This window comes from Natrix helvetica, assembly GCF_964273705.1.
Source record: "Natrix helvetica genome assembly, chromosome: 2".
NCBI classification, from domain to species: Eukaryota; Metazoa; Chordata; class Lepidosauria; order Squamata; family Natricidae; genus Natrix; species Natrix helvetica.
The window spans coordinates 42,710,422-42,727,117 of NC_138552.1; the positions used below are offsets into that span (position 1 = coordinate 42,710,422).

General features: G+C 36.9%; 1 protein-coding gene across 1 annotated transcript; it reads right to left on the bottom strand.

Moving 5' to 3' along the window:
- Nucleotides 1–5,606: 5,606 nt before the first annotated feature.
- Nucleotides 5,607–11,710, bottom strand: LYSMD3 (LysM domain containing 3). The gene is made up of 3 exons (XM_081942301.1): nucleotides 11,532–11,710; nucleotides 10,028–10,315; nucleotides 5,607–8,327 (listed from the first exon to the last, which is right to left on the bottom strand). Exons 2-3 carry the CDS (start codon nucleotides 10,298–10,300, stop codon nucleotides 7,752–7,754), a joined length of 849 nt encoding a protein of 282 aa, XP_081798427.1. The 5' UTR covers nucleotides 10,301–10,315; nucleotides 11,532–11,710; the 3' UTR covers nucleotides 5,607–7,751.
- Nucleotides 11,711–16,696: the final 4,986 nt, after the last annotated feature.

The following is a 16,696-nucleotide window of genomic DNA, read 5'->3' on the forward strand; positions in this document are numbered from 1 at the left end:
GAAGGGGGAGAGGGGTGAGGGTTTGCCTTGGAAGGGGATGCGGTTGCACGTGGGGATTGCCTGCGAGACTGAAGATGCGGCTACACGACAGCTGATACAGCAAAAGCGCTCCGAGTTGTGCGAAAGAAAATGCCAGGTCCTTTCACTTGTGTTTCCTAAGTACAGTATTTAGGAAGGGGGATCTGGGTAAAAAAACTGGTGCTTGAACTCGTGGATTTTCTGCATTTCGTAGGATTTTTAGATGGGATCCGCAAGAAACTATTCGTCTGTGTCCTTTCAGATCCCCTGTCTCATGCTGTGTTTGGTGGGATATAAAGAACCCAGTCCTTGTCCCTCAATTAAGCATTGCATCCCTTGAGCTCAGAAACCGCAATAAATGCAATACTATATGGATTTTAAAGAGCCCTCCATTGCCCACCTCTGATTAAATTCAGTACTTCCCCTTAAAACAAGGACTGACAGAGAAATTAACGTTTACTACTGTCCTACAGATCTTAGATACTGTTGCACAACTCTGTGTTGAAAAGGAATTACTATCAAGATAAAAAATAAAAGGCACATAAAACTGGCTGGAGCGATCCAGCATTTTACTAAACACTAGAAAGAGCCAGTCTTGTTAGTTAAAATACCAGGCTAGAAACCAGAATGTGAGTTCTAGCCCCACCTTAGATACTGTAAGGAGAATGCCCCCCCCTTTAAATATACTGTAAGAAAGCCCCCATATTAGCAAAGAAATGCCCCCCACCCCAACTCCTGGAAAAGGCTTCCCTGAAGTAAAACCATTCAAGCAGCTGACCCTTGTGAATGGATATTTCGTTTCAAAAACTATTCCATTCATAAACAAAACGCCTTCAGCTACAGCCTCCACAGTAGGCTGAAATTGATCAATTAAAAAAGCAGACAGACAAAAGACACCTAAAATCTATATTCCCCACCCAGCTCCAATGACAGGGCATGACTTCCCAGCCACAATAGGAGTCAGGCAACACTAATTAGAATACTAAAAGGGCACACTCATGTACAAATTAGAGTACATTTCACAATGATCCTGGGCATCTAAATCACACAGCCCTAAAACCACATAAAAACCCATCCACTCAGCAGACTGTTTTGTCAGCTATCCCATAAAGAATTGCTGATTGCTACATCACTTCACATCTGATTTCTAATAAATGGACATCTCCTTTCCTATAGCCTGCTTCCAATTAATTTTTCCAGCATCTTTCTCCTGCCTTGGAACCGCATCAGATTTTACTTCCAACAATACAAAGCCAGCGGGATGACCTTGGGCCAGTCAATTTATCTTAACCCTACGATGGAAGTAATGGCAACCACTTCTGAAATGGCAGGAAAGTTGCCAGGAGTTAACCCTGACTCAAAGGCATGTGCACACACATGCACATGTACAAAAGATAGGTCGATAAAATTGGCAGTGCAAAGGGACATCATCAGTTGTCTCTATCAGTTATCACAATAGCGACTTGCATCTTTTAAGAGGAGAGTTTTATTAAATCTTTACTGAATGGACTGCAAGCCAGAGTAAAGGAATTTAAATGGGCAGGGACTATATTAGTGTCGATCTGTCTATTTGCTTTTCTGTATAATTTAGGCAGCTGCCTATCTGAACCTTGTGAATTTAGCAAAATACATAAAACATAGGAAATCATAGAAACACTACAGCGTAAATGAGGACTATAAAAACTATCTCTTAATCAACATTCCATACATTTTGGTGTGGCCCCACTGCCTGGGAAAAATCAAGTCTTCAAAGCTTTCTGGAAGGATTACAGTAAGAGATCATCGTATTCCATAGGGCAGGCACCGTGAACGAAAATGCATGCTGCCTAAATCCCACTAGATGGCATTGTTTGATAGAAGAGATTTGGTGCATACCACCCTGTCAGATCTGGTAGGTCAGGTGGACACAACACAACTGAGATCAGACAATGTCAAATAACCTGGCCATGTGGGGCATTAGAGGTAGCCAGCAGCACCTGAAATTGCATCAAAAAAACCAACTGGGAGCCAGTGCAGTGTCATTCAAAGGTACTTTTATATAAAAGGCTTGCTAAGTATAGCTGCCCCCTGCTCCTCAAGCAGGATCTGTGCGTCCACAAAGATCCCTAAATTGCATCCCCATCTGGATTCAGAGATGGGAATTCTCTAGATTTGAGATGTTCTACAACCAGGGCTGAAATTCTGACAGGTTCTGGGGAACCGGTAGTGGAAATTTTGAGTAGTTCAAAGAACCAGCAAACACCACCTCTGACTGGCCCCAGAGTGGGGAGGGAATGGGGATTTTTCAGTATCCTTCCCCTGCCACGCCTACCAAGCCACGCCCACAGAACCGAATTTCACCGTCTACAACCTAATGTCTTTCTGTCTTGCTAGGACTGAGTCCAGTTAGTGGCTATAGACAACTGTATCATCAGTGAACTGATTGTATTTAACCCTGTGCTGGTGGATGATCTCACCAATGGCTTCATATAGATGCTAAACAGAGGTGGGGAGAAAGTCAGGCCCTGAGCTATCCCACAGTCCCTATGGCCAGACTTTTCCTCCCCACAACACTGACTGGAAGGCCCTATTTGCCTGAACTGCCCCAGCACCAACTGGTTTTCAGACGGAATTTGCAGAATTTCTCAAGGTTTTACTTCAAGCTTGACTGAAATCCTACTCACACTTTTGGATGAGAGGGTGACAATGACTTTATATTGGATTGACTGCATGCACCCTCTTTTTGTCTGTGGATCTTAGTGGATTCAGTAGTTTTTAGAAGAGCTTAAGGAGATGAAACAGGGTTGAAAATGAAGAGCAATCTGAATAAACACATGAGTCCATATTAAGGACTAGATCAAGGCAGTAAGAGTAGCAAAATTTTATTTTTCCATTGTTATGGTATATACAGAATGCCAGCCAGTGGTACTGTTTAAAATGACTCAGTCATTTACTGGCCAGAGAACAGGCAGAGAAACAGCTTTAGGCTTCCTATGAGGATTATTCTAGACACCTGACAGGTGAAATTGCTCAGATGATTCCAATTATATATCCTGTGGAGCTGATTAAACCACTGCATTGTATGACTTATGGTAGTTTGAGCCCCCTTCCTCACTTGAGGAAATGGGCATGAAATGGACAAGTTCTGAATAAGCTATCAGTTTATAAAACCAATGCCTCTCCTTATTGATTAAAGCTTCTCTAGGAATATGATTGAGTACAAGCAGCTGTGAATTCCTCAAGTAAACCACTGATTTTATCAGCCTATATGGAGGTAATAGTCTGTCTCAAGAAATCATCCCTAGGTTTAGTGTGTTGGATAATTTCTGACCCATCTACAGCCTCCTCTTGAATTAATGCTATGCACATCGTGACTGTTATGCAAATTACATAAAACATGCAATTTGTCAACCACATCACAGACATTACATACATAATGTCATTTGCTCAAAGGCCTAATGGTGCATGTGAGATTATCATGCCTTCTGTTGGATATCTATGGACTATGACAGAAGTATTTCTCTTTCAAAAGGTGGAGATCATTATCTCAGGTTAATGTATCAAACTAAAAACTAGAGATTGTGAGCCCAAGGCATGCATTTTCTTTTTGTTTACTATAAAGAAATGAGAAATGAGTACCTGCGAGACCACTTACTGCCACCAGTAGCCTCCCACCGTCCAGTACGATCCCAGAGTTGGCCTCCTCAGGGTGCCGTCGGCCAGACAGTGTCGGCTGGTGACCCCCAGGGGAAGAGCCTTCTCTGTGGGAGCGCCTTCGCTCTGAAATGAGCTGCCCCTGGAGTTTCGCATAATCCCTGACCTCCGGTCCTTCCGACACGCCCTAAAAAGTTGGCTTTTCCAGCAAGCCGGCCTGGCCTGTTAATTTTATCTAATTTTTTAAATGTGATTGTCATATTAATTGGGTTTGGTTTTTTTGGATATTTATCTAATTTCCTTTTAACTTTTGTGATATGTGTTTTTTAATGTTGTACGCCGCCCTGAGTCCTTTGGGAGAAGGGTGGCATATAAATCCAATAAAACAAACAAACAAACATTCACTTCTATCCCCACCAGTACAATATACACTATATTGCCAAAAGTATTCGCTCACCCATCCACATAATCAGAAGCAGTTGTGAGCAAATACTTTTGGCAATATAGTGTATAGTGAATTATTTTGGATATTTTGCTGACATTCTTCAGTCTATCAGTATAACGGAGAAATTTTCAGTTATAGGACATGAATTTAGATTCCTACTACAAATAATTTTTCTTTTAGCTTTACAATTGAATACTGAACTCCCAGAAGATTGATAAAGGTAAGAAATCTGCTAGGTAGCAAATGTGTCTTGTGTGCTGGTGAGATCATGATGAAGAGAGAGTGCACATCACCCCAAATATGGAGTACGAGAATAAAGTGGTTCTTTGTGTGACCAAAACCAGAAATTGAATTGAAGGGGAAATTTAGATGTTCTACAATTCAGAGAAATTCCTGCTTAGGCTTTTCCACTTTGTATTTCAAAGCACCTCTTCTGATCACATTTTGAGTGGAAGCTTCTGTTTAATGTACCACTCTTTTATTTTCCTGATAAGACTGTCAGTTTCCTTCGATAATCTGGATGATTTGGGGAATAATTTCATATGATTAGCACTCAGTAAAATAACAAAACATGGCTAAACAAATAAATCATAAAAATTAATACCTGAATCTCCAATCCTGCCACAAATTCAGAAAAGCAAGTGGGATTTGGTTTTCTTACCACTAGGGGATGCTGGAGAGGGCAGCAGAGAACCCACAACCCTGCTATGAAACCACTTGCATTAAATTGTGATTGCAGGAATATAGCCATGCCTAAAGGTAGGCTATGGGAGGAGTGCAATTAATGTTAATGTGTTTTCCCAACTTACTCAATTTAAATATCAGAAAATGTAGAGTAGGAAAAGGAGATATGAAGTGGTATTTTCCATAAGGGATTGAAATTAGTTCAAGAACCAAAGGTTGCCCAATAATATATGGTCAAGCAATTCTGAGTGGGGCTTACCTGGTTTGCCCAATCTATGTACAGTAATTAGATTTGGCACAAGACTTCCACACTGAACCATAGGTGTTTTTAAAACAACTATGCCACTGTCATATTTTATATGTGGCATGGAAAAGGGAAAGTCATTGTCACTTTCATCTTTGAGCTAGAAAATTTGATAGTTTACCAAAAAATTAAGACTGGTTGAAATTTCCCCTCCCCTAAAACAACTGCACAAGATGTGACAACTTTGAATATCAGCACACCTTTGAAAAATCCTAGGATGCATTTTATAAGTAGAAAAATACTCTTGAAGAATATATATGATGGGTTATATATTCTACAGAATCACAGTATTTTGTAAACTTTTTAATAATGCTAGGAATTTAGAATAAACCTTAATCGCCCTTTGCATAATTCAGTGAGATAAAACAAGAGTATTTCTATGTATATTTCTATCTGTACTTGATTTTAGTGTATTTCTTTTTTCTTTATAAGAGTTTATTGTTTAAACTCTTTATATAAGAATCTAGTTTACCATTCACAAGCTTTTTTTAGACTTTATGGAATAAATATATGATGCATTACTAAATATATGCATTCTACAATTCATATGGTTGATTCATCACTCTAAACAAAATTAGAAATATATATGTATTTATTTATATTCTTTTTGAAATAATACTCTGGCCAAAGGCCTTTTGATAAATTCTGAAACTTATATAAATCTCATTTTGTGAAAAATTCTTTTCCAAATGACAATTAAAACTATTTCATATGCTTCAGTTATGTAGTATACTCACAAATCTGATATTCTGAACTTAATTGCTTTGTTTTAGTGGTATTTCTTAATTTAGTACTCCAGGTTTTTCCTTTAACTTCATGTTATCTTTTCATAGTCTTTTCAGTCCTTCACATGATGAAAGTGTAGTTTGGAAAAGATAAAAACATACAGCAACACTGCATAAGGAATTATAGCTTACACATTCTTGACTTTAGTTTCAAAATGGACTTGTTTACATAATTTTTATGGATAAACCTTCCATTTGTAAGTATACTACTTATTTATGAAACACTATAGATTAATATTTTTCAGTTGTAGAAATAAGGCACAACTCCTGAGCTATGATAAAACCCAAGACTGTTATACTGTATCTTCCTTTAATATTTTCTTTTCAAATGCCTTAATTCAAGTTATAAGATGAGGAAAAAAATGTAGCATATCTGACGTACTCAACTTCTGGTAGTTCAAAAACTGTAGATGGTTGAAAAATATTACTATATGTATGCCTTATGGCATAGAGATCTTTAAAAGTCTTGCACAGCTTATTATTTTCTTTGTTTTCTAATTCTACCAGTCATCCATACTTGACCTTCTAATGCATTCATTTGCCAATTGTAAAACATGTCTTTAAATTTTCAGAAATTTTCCATTTGTATTTCTTTGCTTTGCAACTAGTCATATGCTAAAATGAAAAGAATGACCTTTTCCCTCTCTTAAGTATACATTTGTAATACACTTCCAATAATACCCTAAGGAACAATAGGTTTGCTTTCCAAAATAATATTGATTAGGTAGCTAGTGCAGGAAAGCCCTGAATGGGTGCAAAAATAGTAGAAAAGTTCCAAATTAGAAGATTCAACAAGAAAATAAGCCAGTAATACTGCATTTGTTTAATGGAATGAATTAATGTATTTTTATACATTTTGTGTGGCTGCCATCCTCAAAGTCTTATCAATGTACAGAATTAGCTTTATAAAGTGCACTAAACCATAGCTGCTGAACCAGTGTTCCACTTAAAAAAAAAATAATTAGCAGACCAAGTCAAAAAGTTTCTTAAATGGTTAGGTTAAAATAATATACCAAATGAAAGCCCAAGCATTTAATGGCTTGGCACAATATTCAGCTCAACTGTACATGTGATACATTAGTGGCAATGGATTGTTTAACTTCCACAATGTCATTGTTATGATCTTGGAAGAAATCTGATATCATATTACCGTTCCTGGTTTCCTGCAAGTAGCTAGTACTCTTTCACTTTAATTCTAAATCATTTATAAGAGAAGGAGTTTGTGCAAACTGCTTGTGTACAATAAACAGCTGTTCTGCATTTGAAGATATGCAGTATTATACAATGCAATGGGCACTTCAGGAACAAAGAAGTTCAAAGAATGTGGAATTCTTTCACCTTTTTTTCTGTTTAAATTTTCATTCTCTGAAACTCATTGTAGTTAGAACAAAAGAATCATATGAATCATTGGTTCCTTTCATTATATAGTGTTCTTCAAATAATTCAAACTCATTATCCTATTCAGCAATACCAAGCAGTGTGTGTGAATTGCTTGTTCAGTAAATCTAATAAACCAAAACTATTCTTAATTCCACTATACTGTGATAGAAGGTATTATTGCTTGATATACATACAATCTCCATACCATTAAATCCATACTAAACATTTTTAAGTAAATATGAAGTTTACTGTAAGGGACTTCACTTAGATTGATTTCAGTCCTATTGATTTCAATGGCAGGGTGGCAGCTTAAATCCATATGTTTTAGCAGATCCAGATAAACTTTTAATTTTTCAATATATTGACAACTTTTCCACAACACGGTATATTACCATCAGAGAGAGAGCCACTTTACAGCTCCACTCAGAACATGTTCATGCTTCTTTGCAGAATACACGGCAAGAACGCTCAGACTTAGCATGTAAAACCAAAACTTAAATCTTCATGAAATAGGCTGCTTTATCTCATTTTCTAATGGCTTTGACTGAGATGGTGCAACTAATGAATATTCCACTGTAGAATGATGACTGACATCCACTTTGACCAAAACTTCATAATATAAAAGATAAAAAACAGGTGTTATAATGCCTACCACCACCATTATTACCACTGCTGTCCACCATCCAATTCCCCAGTCTGCACCATAATAAGGATCTTTCTGTCTGACAGGTTTACCATCTGGTTCAAAGTTCAATTGTTGAGTTGATAAAGCAGAAACAACTTCATTAAGATTTTCTCTTTTAGTAGCATTACACTTCACTATTTGTTCTATATCACGGTCCACTTCTTTCAAAAAGTTACCAGCTGTTTCAGTAGACGAGAACAACTCAGGTGCTAGCGATGAATCTGAGAATTCTGTGGAATACGAAGAGGCGGCAGATCTTGAATTCTGTCTATTTTTGGGAAAACAGTGTGTCTCCGTCAGAAGGCTGAATTTTTTAACTGGAATTTTAATAGTTCTTAGTGCAAAGAAGTCCTGATCTGTGATGAGATTGTTCACCCGTTTGATATCTGCTACCTGAAATGTTATAAAAAAAATAAATTAGCTTCATTTAAAAAGTTAACGGAATCACTCCTTTTACTTCCAACTCATTTTTAAAAAAGAACCTGTTCTGTCAATATTGATACAAAGTCTTGCTTTCAATATCAAACTAAATTATGTCAAATAGTAAAACCGTATATTAATGGCATGCTCTAATTTTACCAAACAATCTTTTTGGGATTCCAGTAGAATAAATTCTCTTGGAGAGACCAAAAGTGCTGGTTCACTGATTTTGGCTTAACCACTGAACAAGGAATCACACAAATGAAGGTGTGAAAAACGTTATGCCATAGCCCCAGTGCCAGTACTTTTTTGCTTTTATCAAAAACGAAGATATGTCACTATTTGAAAATTAGTCATTGACTAGTCAAGAAAATTTGAGATTACCAAGAATTACAAGTACTGGTTCTCCTTAGCTAACAGCTATTTTGAAACTAATGTTTCTTTTTTTTAAAAAATCCAGAAAGGATAGAAGGGATGAATCACCAATTCCAACTATTTTACAACTGTGGGAAATGGATCTTCTAAAATAATCAGGATGTGGCTGTGTGTTCAGGACTGGTTCTTAACATGTACCGGTATCTTGTTGTTCACTTGATTTTGGCTCAGCTTGTAGTATGAAACCAACTGTGACTCAGGGTTAAAAGCTAGGCCATAGTTTGCTTAAAATTAATGATTGAATAAAATGCCTAAACAATTACAATTTAATCATAGTTAGGCAAACCATGGCTTGAAACAATGACAACCCAAGTCATTGTTTTAAAATGCCACACAGATATAATATCCCATTTGCATTCAGTCTAAATGCATTTAGTAAACTAACACTATCAAACAAAAATAACCACTGATATAAGTAAGGCATTTGAATATGGCCTTAACCCTTTGCACAAATAAGCATTTTACCTATAGTCTGCAGTAAAATTATTTGATCCTATATATCTTGCACTCCATTTTTCATAGTTAAAAATCAATTAATTGTAATTAAAATCATATTTTATACAAAAATATTGCTAATTACTTGTACAAATACACATATACTATACATACATATATATAATGACCACTAAGAGAAATATTTAATAAATATGTGTACACACACACACACACATCGACCACTAAGATAAATGTTTTAGAACATGAGGACAGGAACAAAACCCTTTTTCGCAATTTTTTAATGCAGTCATTTCATTTCTTGGAAATCCATAGTTGTCTTCCACAGTTATTGCACTGAAGCTAAAGACATGAGATATATGTTACCTCTGACACCTTCATGCATTCCAAAGCATAGTATTTGAATCTAAAATTATGCACAGGACTAAACTATTCTAGCTGTATTCAATACTCTTTCAAGAGCGTACAGCCCCATTTCATTACATGTTAGTCATCTGATTTAAAGTAATTATACTGTTGTATAATATTTCCTATTTTTTTAGAAGTATGGTACCTTATGTATCCTTAAAAACTAATGAAAGAACTCTATAGTTTTACTTGTATGTTTAAAAAGATACTTAGCAATTTTGATAGCATTTTGGGAGGAGGGAAAATTAAGACTAACGAGGTGCTAAATTTTAAGTAACCTTTCCAATTATGTTTAATGCATAATTTTATTTAAAACATTCTACATTTATATGTAATATATGATACAATTATATGCAACTGGAAAAAGAGAAACTTACTGAACAACTATACTGAAGAGCTAATGCATTTAGTGTATCTCCTTCTTGTATATCTTTAGTTATAAATACAATATCATCCATTCTTTCTCTTGAAGTGCTTCTCCGAGTTTTCTCTTTTCCCCGAGGTCGCAGTTCATATATTTCAACTTCATCTTCCAAAACATCACTGTCAGAACTAAGATTGTTCCCAAATGGATATACGTGGCTAGCCACCGAAGTGGGTTGTACAACAGCTGGGAGTTGCAAACTTAAAGTCTGGCTTTTTCCTGTCATTCTACCAGGAGAAATCTAAAAGAGAATGAAAAGAGGGCAACTAAGCACAAATGTTTTTAAAGATGTATACACATTATTTCATTCAGGTCCCTATTGACATATTTATTCCTCTAGATAATAAATCAATGAACACAGATCCTTCAGGTTCATATTTTTTTTAAAAAGTCAATAGAAATAAACTGTTGAGACAGCATTATTTTCATATAAGACTGGAGCTAGCTATAGCAGAAGAAAGCAGTTATTGCACAACCCAATTGACAATACGATAAAAACTTTGTACTAAGATACATTAGAAACAGCATTAGATAGATATCATGAACACTTGCTTGCAACAATATTTGATCAAAATGTTTGAGAAGTCAGTATTCAAAATAATAAAAAGGATTAGATAAGACATCGTGAACATCCTTGTTTGTAACAAGTTTGATCAAAATAAACTGAATATATACACTCCGACTCCTGCCTCCTGCAATTAGACATCAAAAGACTGCTATTGATAAACAACTTCCAAGGTGACCTAAGATCCCTGATATTAAATACAGAAAAGGAAGCATTTGTTCGGTTCTTCTGGATCAAGGGCTGCGCTTGGTCTCTGGTGTCTATCCCACAGACGCCTCTCCAAACTGTTGCAAAAATTGAAGGTGAATTTCATTTGCGCAACTGTCATTGTAAGCTTAGTTAAAATCAAATAGTTGATATGATGACCCACCGGTTGCTTTTGTCACTATTTACATCTGGCAAGAACTTAATTACGTCTCCCACAATGCTTTTGGAGCCTCAAGCACTTACACGTAGGCAGGAAGGAGGGTTCCGACCAAGGAAATCTCCAGGTCCCACCGCTTATTGAAACAGTCCCACTAACTAAAAGGCAAACGAAAACTCCCAGATGATAAACGTGTCACCTGGCAGGACTCCTGTGATTTTAACAATCCCCCCCCCCCAAATCCCCACCTTAAGCAATAGAAGGAAAAGATACAACGTCCTGATGCCGCGCATCAAAAGCCGGGAAACTGGGACAGGAAAATCGGATTCCAACAAAGAGGATGGTAGAGTTTGGGATGGAAAAAGGCACCAGGGTCTGTAGCACATCGGCAAAGCTGTTCAGGGGACTCCCGCAACATCTCTTGCTCTCTGCATTTGACCAGCCCCCGCCCGACTCCAGGAATTGTTTTTTTCTATAAAGCTGCCCTCCTTTTTGTAATACATACAGACTGGCAAGCAGATTACTTACCAAGCCACACAGGAGCGGCCATTTGCAGGGGATGCGTTTTCCGGCGCCGGCTCAACGTTCTCCGCGGACGCCACGATGGGGAAGCCTGGGAACTGAAACGACATACGGCTTCTTGGCAAGAGCGAAAGCGCCCGCGCGTCGACAAGATGGCGGCCACTCTGCTCGGCTTCCTCTCGTGAGATCTCAAAATTCCGCGATGGCATTTTCCAAAATGGTAATACACTACGCTCGCGAGATTTTGCAACGGCCCATCTACTCTTACACAGTTTTCCTCTCTACAACAATTTCGTGATATTTGTGCTTGGAGTACTCTCCACCCATAGTGGAGACAGTCGTTAATATTGTGATATCAGAGTGTTTTGTATACTGTACACCAATGTTTTCAAATTCGATTGTTGGAATTCTGGGTGTGATTTCCACACATCTATGCTAAATTTTAAAAAGACCCATTACAGCAATCTGATGTGTGTGTCTATTTGTTACTACACACAGGAAATACTGTGAAGACTTGGTCTCCGCTTCAGAAAAATAGTACTGCACCATGAAGCTGAAGAAAATGCAGAAAAGAGGAACCAAACTAATAAAGGAACTAAAGCATTTCCCCTAATAGAAAATAATTGTGATAGTTTTTAAAGCTTAGGAAAAGTGTAAGAGGATGTGTATAAAAATGCACAGGGAAAATTCTTCTAAAATGATATTCAATCACTGAATTTAATGACAGCTATTATTTCTTGTGCTCAAGTTGCTGAGAAAAATAGTGAAGGGGATACTATTGTGCTTTATGTGCTGCTGGTGTCCTCATAAAAGCTTTGTGTACATGTGTGGTGGTGTGGATAATACTCTTCAATCTGAAATCCATGATGTTTTCTTGACATTGCCCTGTCTCTAACTGAAATAAAATATGAATATTCAGCTGCACTACTTGTTACTTCCTTCTTTGATTTCCAGGCCACTTTCTGAAATCTCTGCTTTAAACTTTTCAGAGTAAATTTTAAATTTTAGCTGGAATTCTTGGTTGATACAATGCAATTCCATTCCACAAGTACATGGGGAAAAAGTGAATAGCATGTGTGAACTTAGCCTACCAAGAAAATTCAATTTTATTTCAGTCATGTAGGAAGACTTTGGTTGTTTCTGCAAAATTTAGCAAGATACTGAAGCAGTTTTCATAAAGGAAGAATTCAACAACAATATTGTAGTAAACAGATTGTAACAAGGACATAAAAGATTTACCTGTGTTAATTACTACAGAAATGTAGTTTTATGACTGGTCAAAGAGGCTAATAGAAATGAGTACAGCAGCAAATAAATTTGAGGAAAGCAAATGCATATAATACCTTGGCACTAATTGTTATAAATATATCTTTATCAGACCATTGTTTTAAAGTTTTGGATGATAATGTAAAAGGCAAATTAATTTCAACATTTATTCCCTTTATAATTACGGTTTGCCAACTTTTGAATTGAAAACCCATCATGATTGGGTAGGCAAAATGAGACCACTGTCAAAACTCACTTTAGGCCAGTGGTTCTCAAATAGTGGGGGGCGCCCTCCAGGGGGGGCGCGAGGCTCCATAAAGGGGGGCGCGAAGGCTCCCTTTCCATCTGGGTGCAAACGAGGGGGCCGCGGCTGCCGGTGCACAAAGAGGTCTTTGTGGCCTCGCTCGCGTCTCCTCTGGGCTAACTGGCGCCGAAGGCGGCAACGGCGGTGGTGGCGAAGGCGGCGGACTGGAGTTTCCCGACGAGGTTGCCTGTCCGACCAGCCCCCGCTGGCTCCTGGCTGAGGGAGGAGCTGCCGCTCCACCTTCTCCGAGCGGGATCCGCGCCCTGCAACTGGCCGCGGCGGGCGAGGGGAAGCGGGAGCAAAAGCTTTTGCTATCAAATCCAGAAACCATATTTTTTATGGGAAGTACGAGAATGAACTTCAATTTCATAATGATATCCCAAGGAACAGAAATAGCATTTTAAAAAGTCTTTTGAAAATCTCAAAGTTCCTTGTATCTGGTGGATGTTATCCTTTATCTAAAAGGGTTCGAACTTTGAAAGATTTTTTTTCACTATTAAAGTTCATAACATGTCCTATTTATAAGAAACATTTGGACTGTATTTTTGTTTGATCCTGTTGATAGGACCCTACAAGGAAAGGATTATATCATATCATTGCAGTTGTAATTGGATTTGGAACAATAATTGTTTCTGAAGGTAGCAATAATCATTTTTGCAAATGGAATATAATTGATTTTAGGGAACACATCCTAAATTGTTCAACTCCTAGCCTCAAAACGATGCTATAAGCCAGGGGTGTCCAAACTTGGGAACTTTAAGACTTGTGGACTTCAATTTTAGTGGGTCTTAACTCTCTGGTAGATAAGACACAACAGTGTCACCCAGCATCTGACTTCTCGTCGGAATCGTTGCATTATTCAATACAGTGTTATGCAGAGGTGTACTTATAACAATTTTATAGACAAATGATACTATTTACAGTCGCGCGGGGGGCGCGAAATGTTTTCTTCTTCCTAGGGGGGGCATGACAGAAAATAATTGAGAAGCACTGCTTTAGGCCTTCTGACTAATTGTGCCTATGCAAACTCAAGTGAGTAGTTTTGTTGCCACAGAGTTTAAAAGCAATAATATACTGTAGTTGTTTCTTGCCTAATGTTAATTCTAGCATAGTTGCTTTTTCTGAATATGTATTGATTTTAGAGGATTATGCTCCCACAATGTTTGAGAAGTGTGCTTTAGACAGAATCTATAGTGTGGAGTCAAATATTGCTAGAGCTGTGCACTTTTATACTAAAACCTTTCTTTTAACTATTTGTACCTAGTGGCATTTTCCCATCAGTATACAAAAGAGTATATTTCCAACTTGATGAACAGGACAGTAGCTGCACAACCTGTGAATACTAATGTAGATGCAGTCTTTCTCATTCTTGATGTAAATTACTTCATTTATCTGAATGCATGTTAAATGAGTTAGCAAGGGCCAGTATTAATCACAGCATGACACCTGTATGTGCAAGTATTGCATAGGAACTTACTCATTGTGAGCAGCATATAAAAACTAACAACAAATGCAAAACCTAAATGAGAACTATTAAAACAACTACTTAAAATGGAAATCAAAACAAAAAAAAATGCTATAATTCATTTTAGTTATCAACTCAGACTCTTGAGGGATTTTTTGGCCTGCCAAGATGTTTTTGTGAGCTTTGTGAACCAAATTATGTCCACTTATTTCAGCGGTCTTACACAGTTACCTCTGCCAAATTAGTTAAGATTATTGATCGATGATTGGCAGTTATTTCCACAAATATATGTACCTACTCTACAATCCTACAAAGATATCACCCTCAATCCATTACCTCTACAGTGAACAAAAAATATTTTGGACATAAGCTTTTAACTAGAGGTAAGCAAAAAAGGAACAAGAATCTTAACTCATATTAATACAATTGAGTGAGTGTGTATGTGCATACGCGCGCACGCGCTTTAATTCTGGTTTTACTACTTTTTTATTCTATTATTTTCCCTTGCTCATTGGAACGAATGTATAGCCAAAAACATTCCTTAGCCCACCAAGCACTTGACTGCTCTTCCATGTGGTCACTTAGTTATCTCTATGCATTCACAAACTTTATAAATGATTAGAATAAGTTGGTTTCTATCTGCATATAAGTAAAACTCTGTTGACAAAACTATTTGACATACAGTGTTACTATACTAAGAAGTAAGTTTATTTCCAATTAAGTATATGGAATTGCAAACCTGTGAGCTGTCCAGAATCATGAATATGAGATGAATGGCTTATACATTTAGTAGATAAATAAATCTATACATTTAAAAATCTTTAATAAAAATATTGTGAAGTGAGAACATTCCTAAATAGTTAAGTTCAAGGGACTTCTAACAATTTTAAAAGCTTTTGGGGGGGATTTTTAAGCAATTTGCTCGACTCCCGTGTTCTATTCTTGTGTTCTCTTTGTCTTTTTATTAGATTCATCTTTTATGGCAATCTGCTTTAGAAGTTCTTAAGTTCTTTTCGCATAGTGTCAGGAATGTTAATGCCAAGATCTTATGACTAGACTTCCCATAAGGAAAAAGTAGTAACATTACTTATTGCATACAAGAGTTTACAAGGTCTTAATATATGCTTAACATGATGGAATGAACTGATGGAAAGAAACAACAAATTTCTTTCATTAGTTTTGTCTAAGCTCCTGAATAATAAATCTTAAAAGCTTCAATATTGATTCAAAGAAATGAATGGCTGAATCGCTCTGGAAGGGTCTTAACAATTAGACAAATGCTTCCATGGTTACCTTCTGCTATGCAATGCGGTTGCCCAGCATTGTTGGTTTCCTCCCTCTACTGTTGAAGAAAAATAGCGAACTGCAGGGAAGTGCCACACAGGGGGCACATAAACAAGAAACATCATAAAACATCAAGATGTGGACAATCTGACACAGATATCAGACAGGCTGGTTTTATCTAGTATATTCAAGAAAAAACACTGCATTGTCTAAATGGAACCTTTTAATAATTTGTTTCATTATTGTTTAGGCCAATGTATCACTATACCTAAATGTCATTAATTACCACTTAACATTTGAGAAATTTGACAAATAAGATACTGTGCTTTTTCAACGGAAATGTTTCCATTGAATGAAGAGTTTAGCTTCAGTTAATACTTTTACATTATTAATGGTTGAAATAAAATTACTTACAATGATAGAGAAAACTGAGGGAATAAAATCAATTTTGGTTTGTGTTTTTATTCCATGCATGAAAATCTAAAAATCCATGCACTGCGGTTGCATTGGTCAGTGAATAAAGTGCATTATCTGGTGGTGCTAAATATCTGAAGAAAACTATCGTATGGTCTAAATTCTGAATGTCAGTTTTAGAGAACAAATAGAGGACTGACCTGTGAGCTTTCAATAATATATGACTAAACATTCACAGAATGTGAACTAGATGGTTTTTGGTTAGATCCTTACATGGTCAGAGTGGGGGGGGAAATCCAGCAAGAGTTACAATATTATCCCTATACAATTCCATTAAGTCTCATTGCAATTTATGAGGCATGTATCTTGTTAAGTGGGTGTTTGGATGTAACTTAAAATTGATACAGAGGATGCAAATAATTTAACAGAAAAAAGAAA

Bases quoted from the DNA above. Each gene is read 5' to 3' on its own strand.
- LYSMD3 (XM_081942301.1), bottom strand. From the start codon at position 10,300: ATGACAGGAAAAAGCCAGACTTTAAGTTTGCAACTCCCAGCTGTTGTA. The intron at 8,328-10,027 runs GTAAGTTTCTCT...ATAACATTTCAG, and splicing joins CTCTTCAGTATAGTTGTTCA to GTAGCAGATATCAAACGGGT.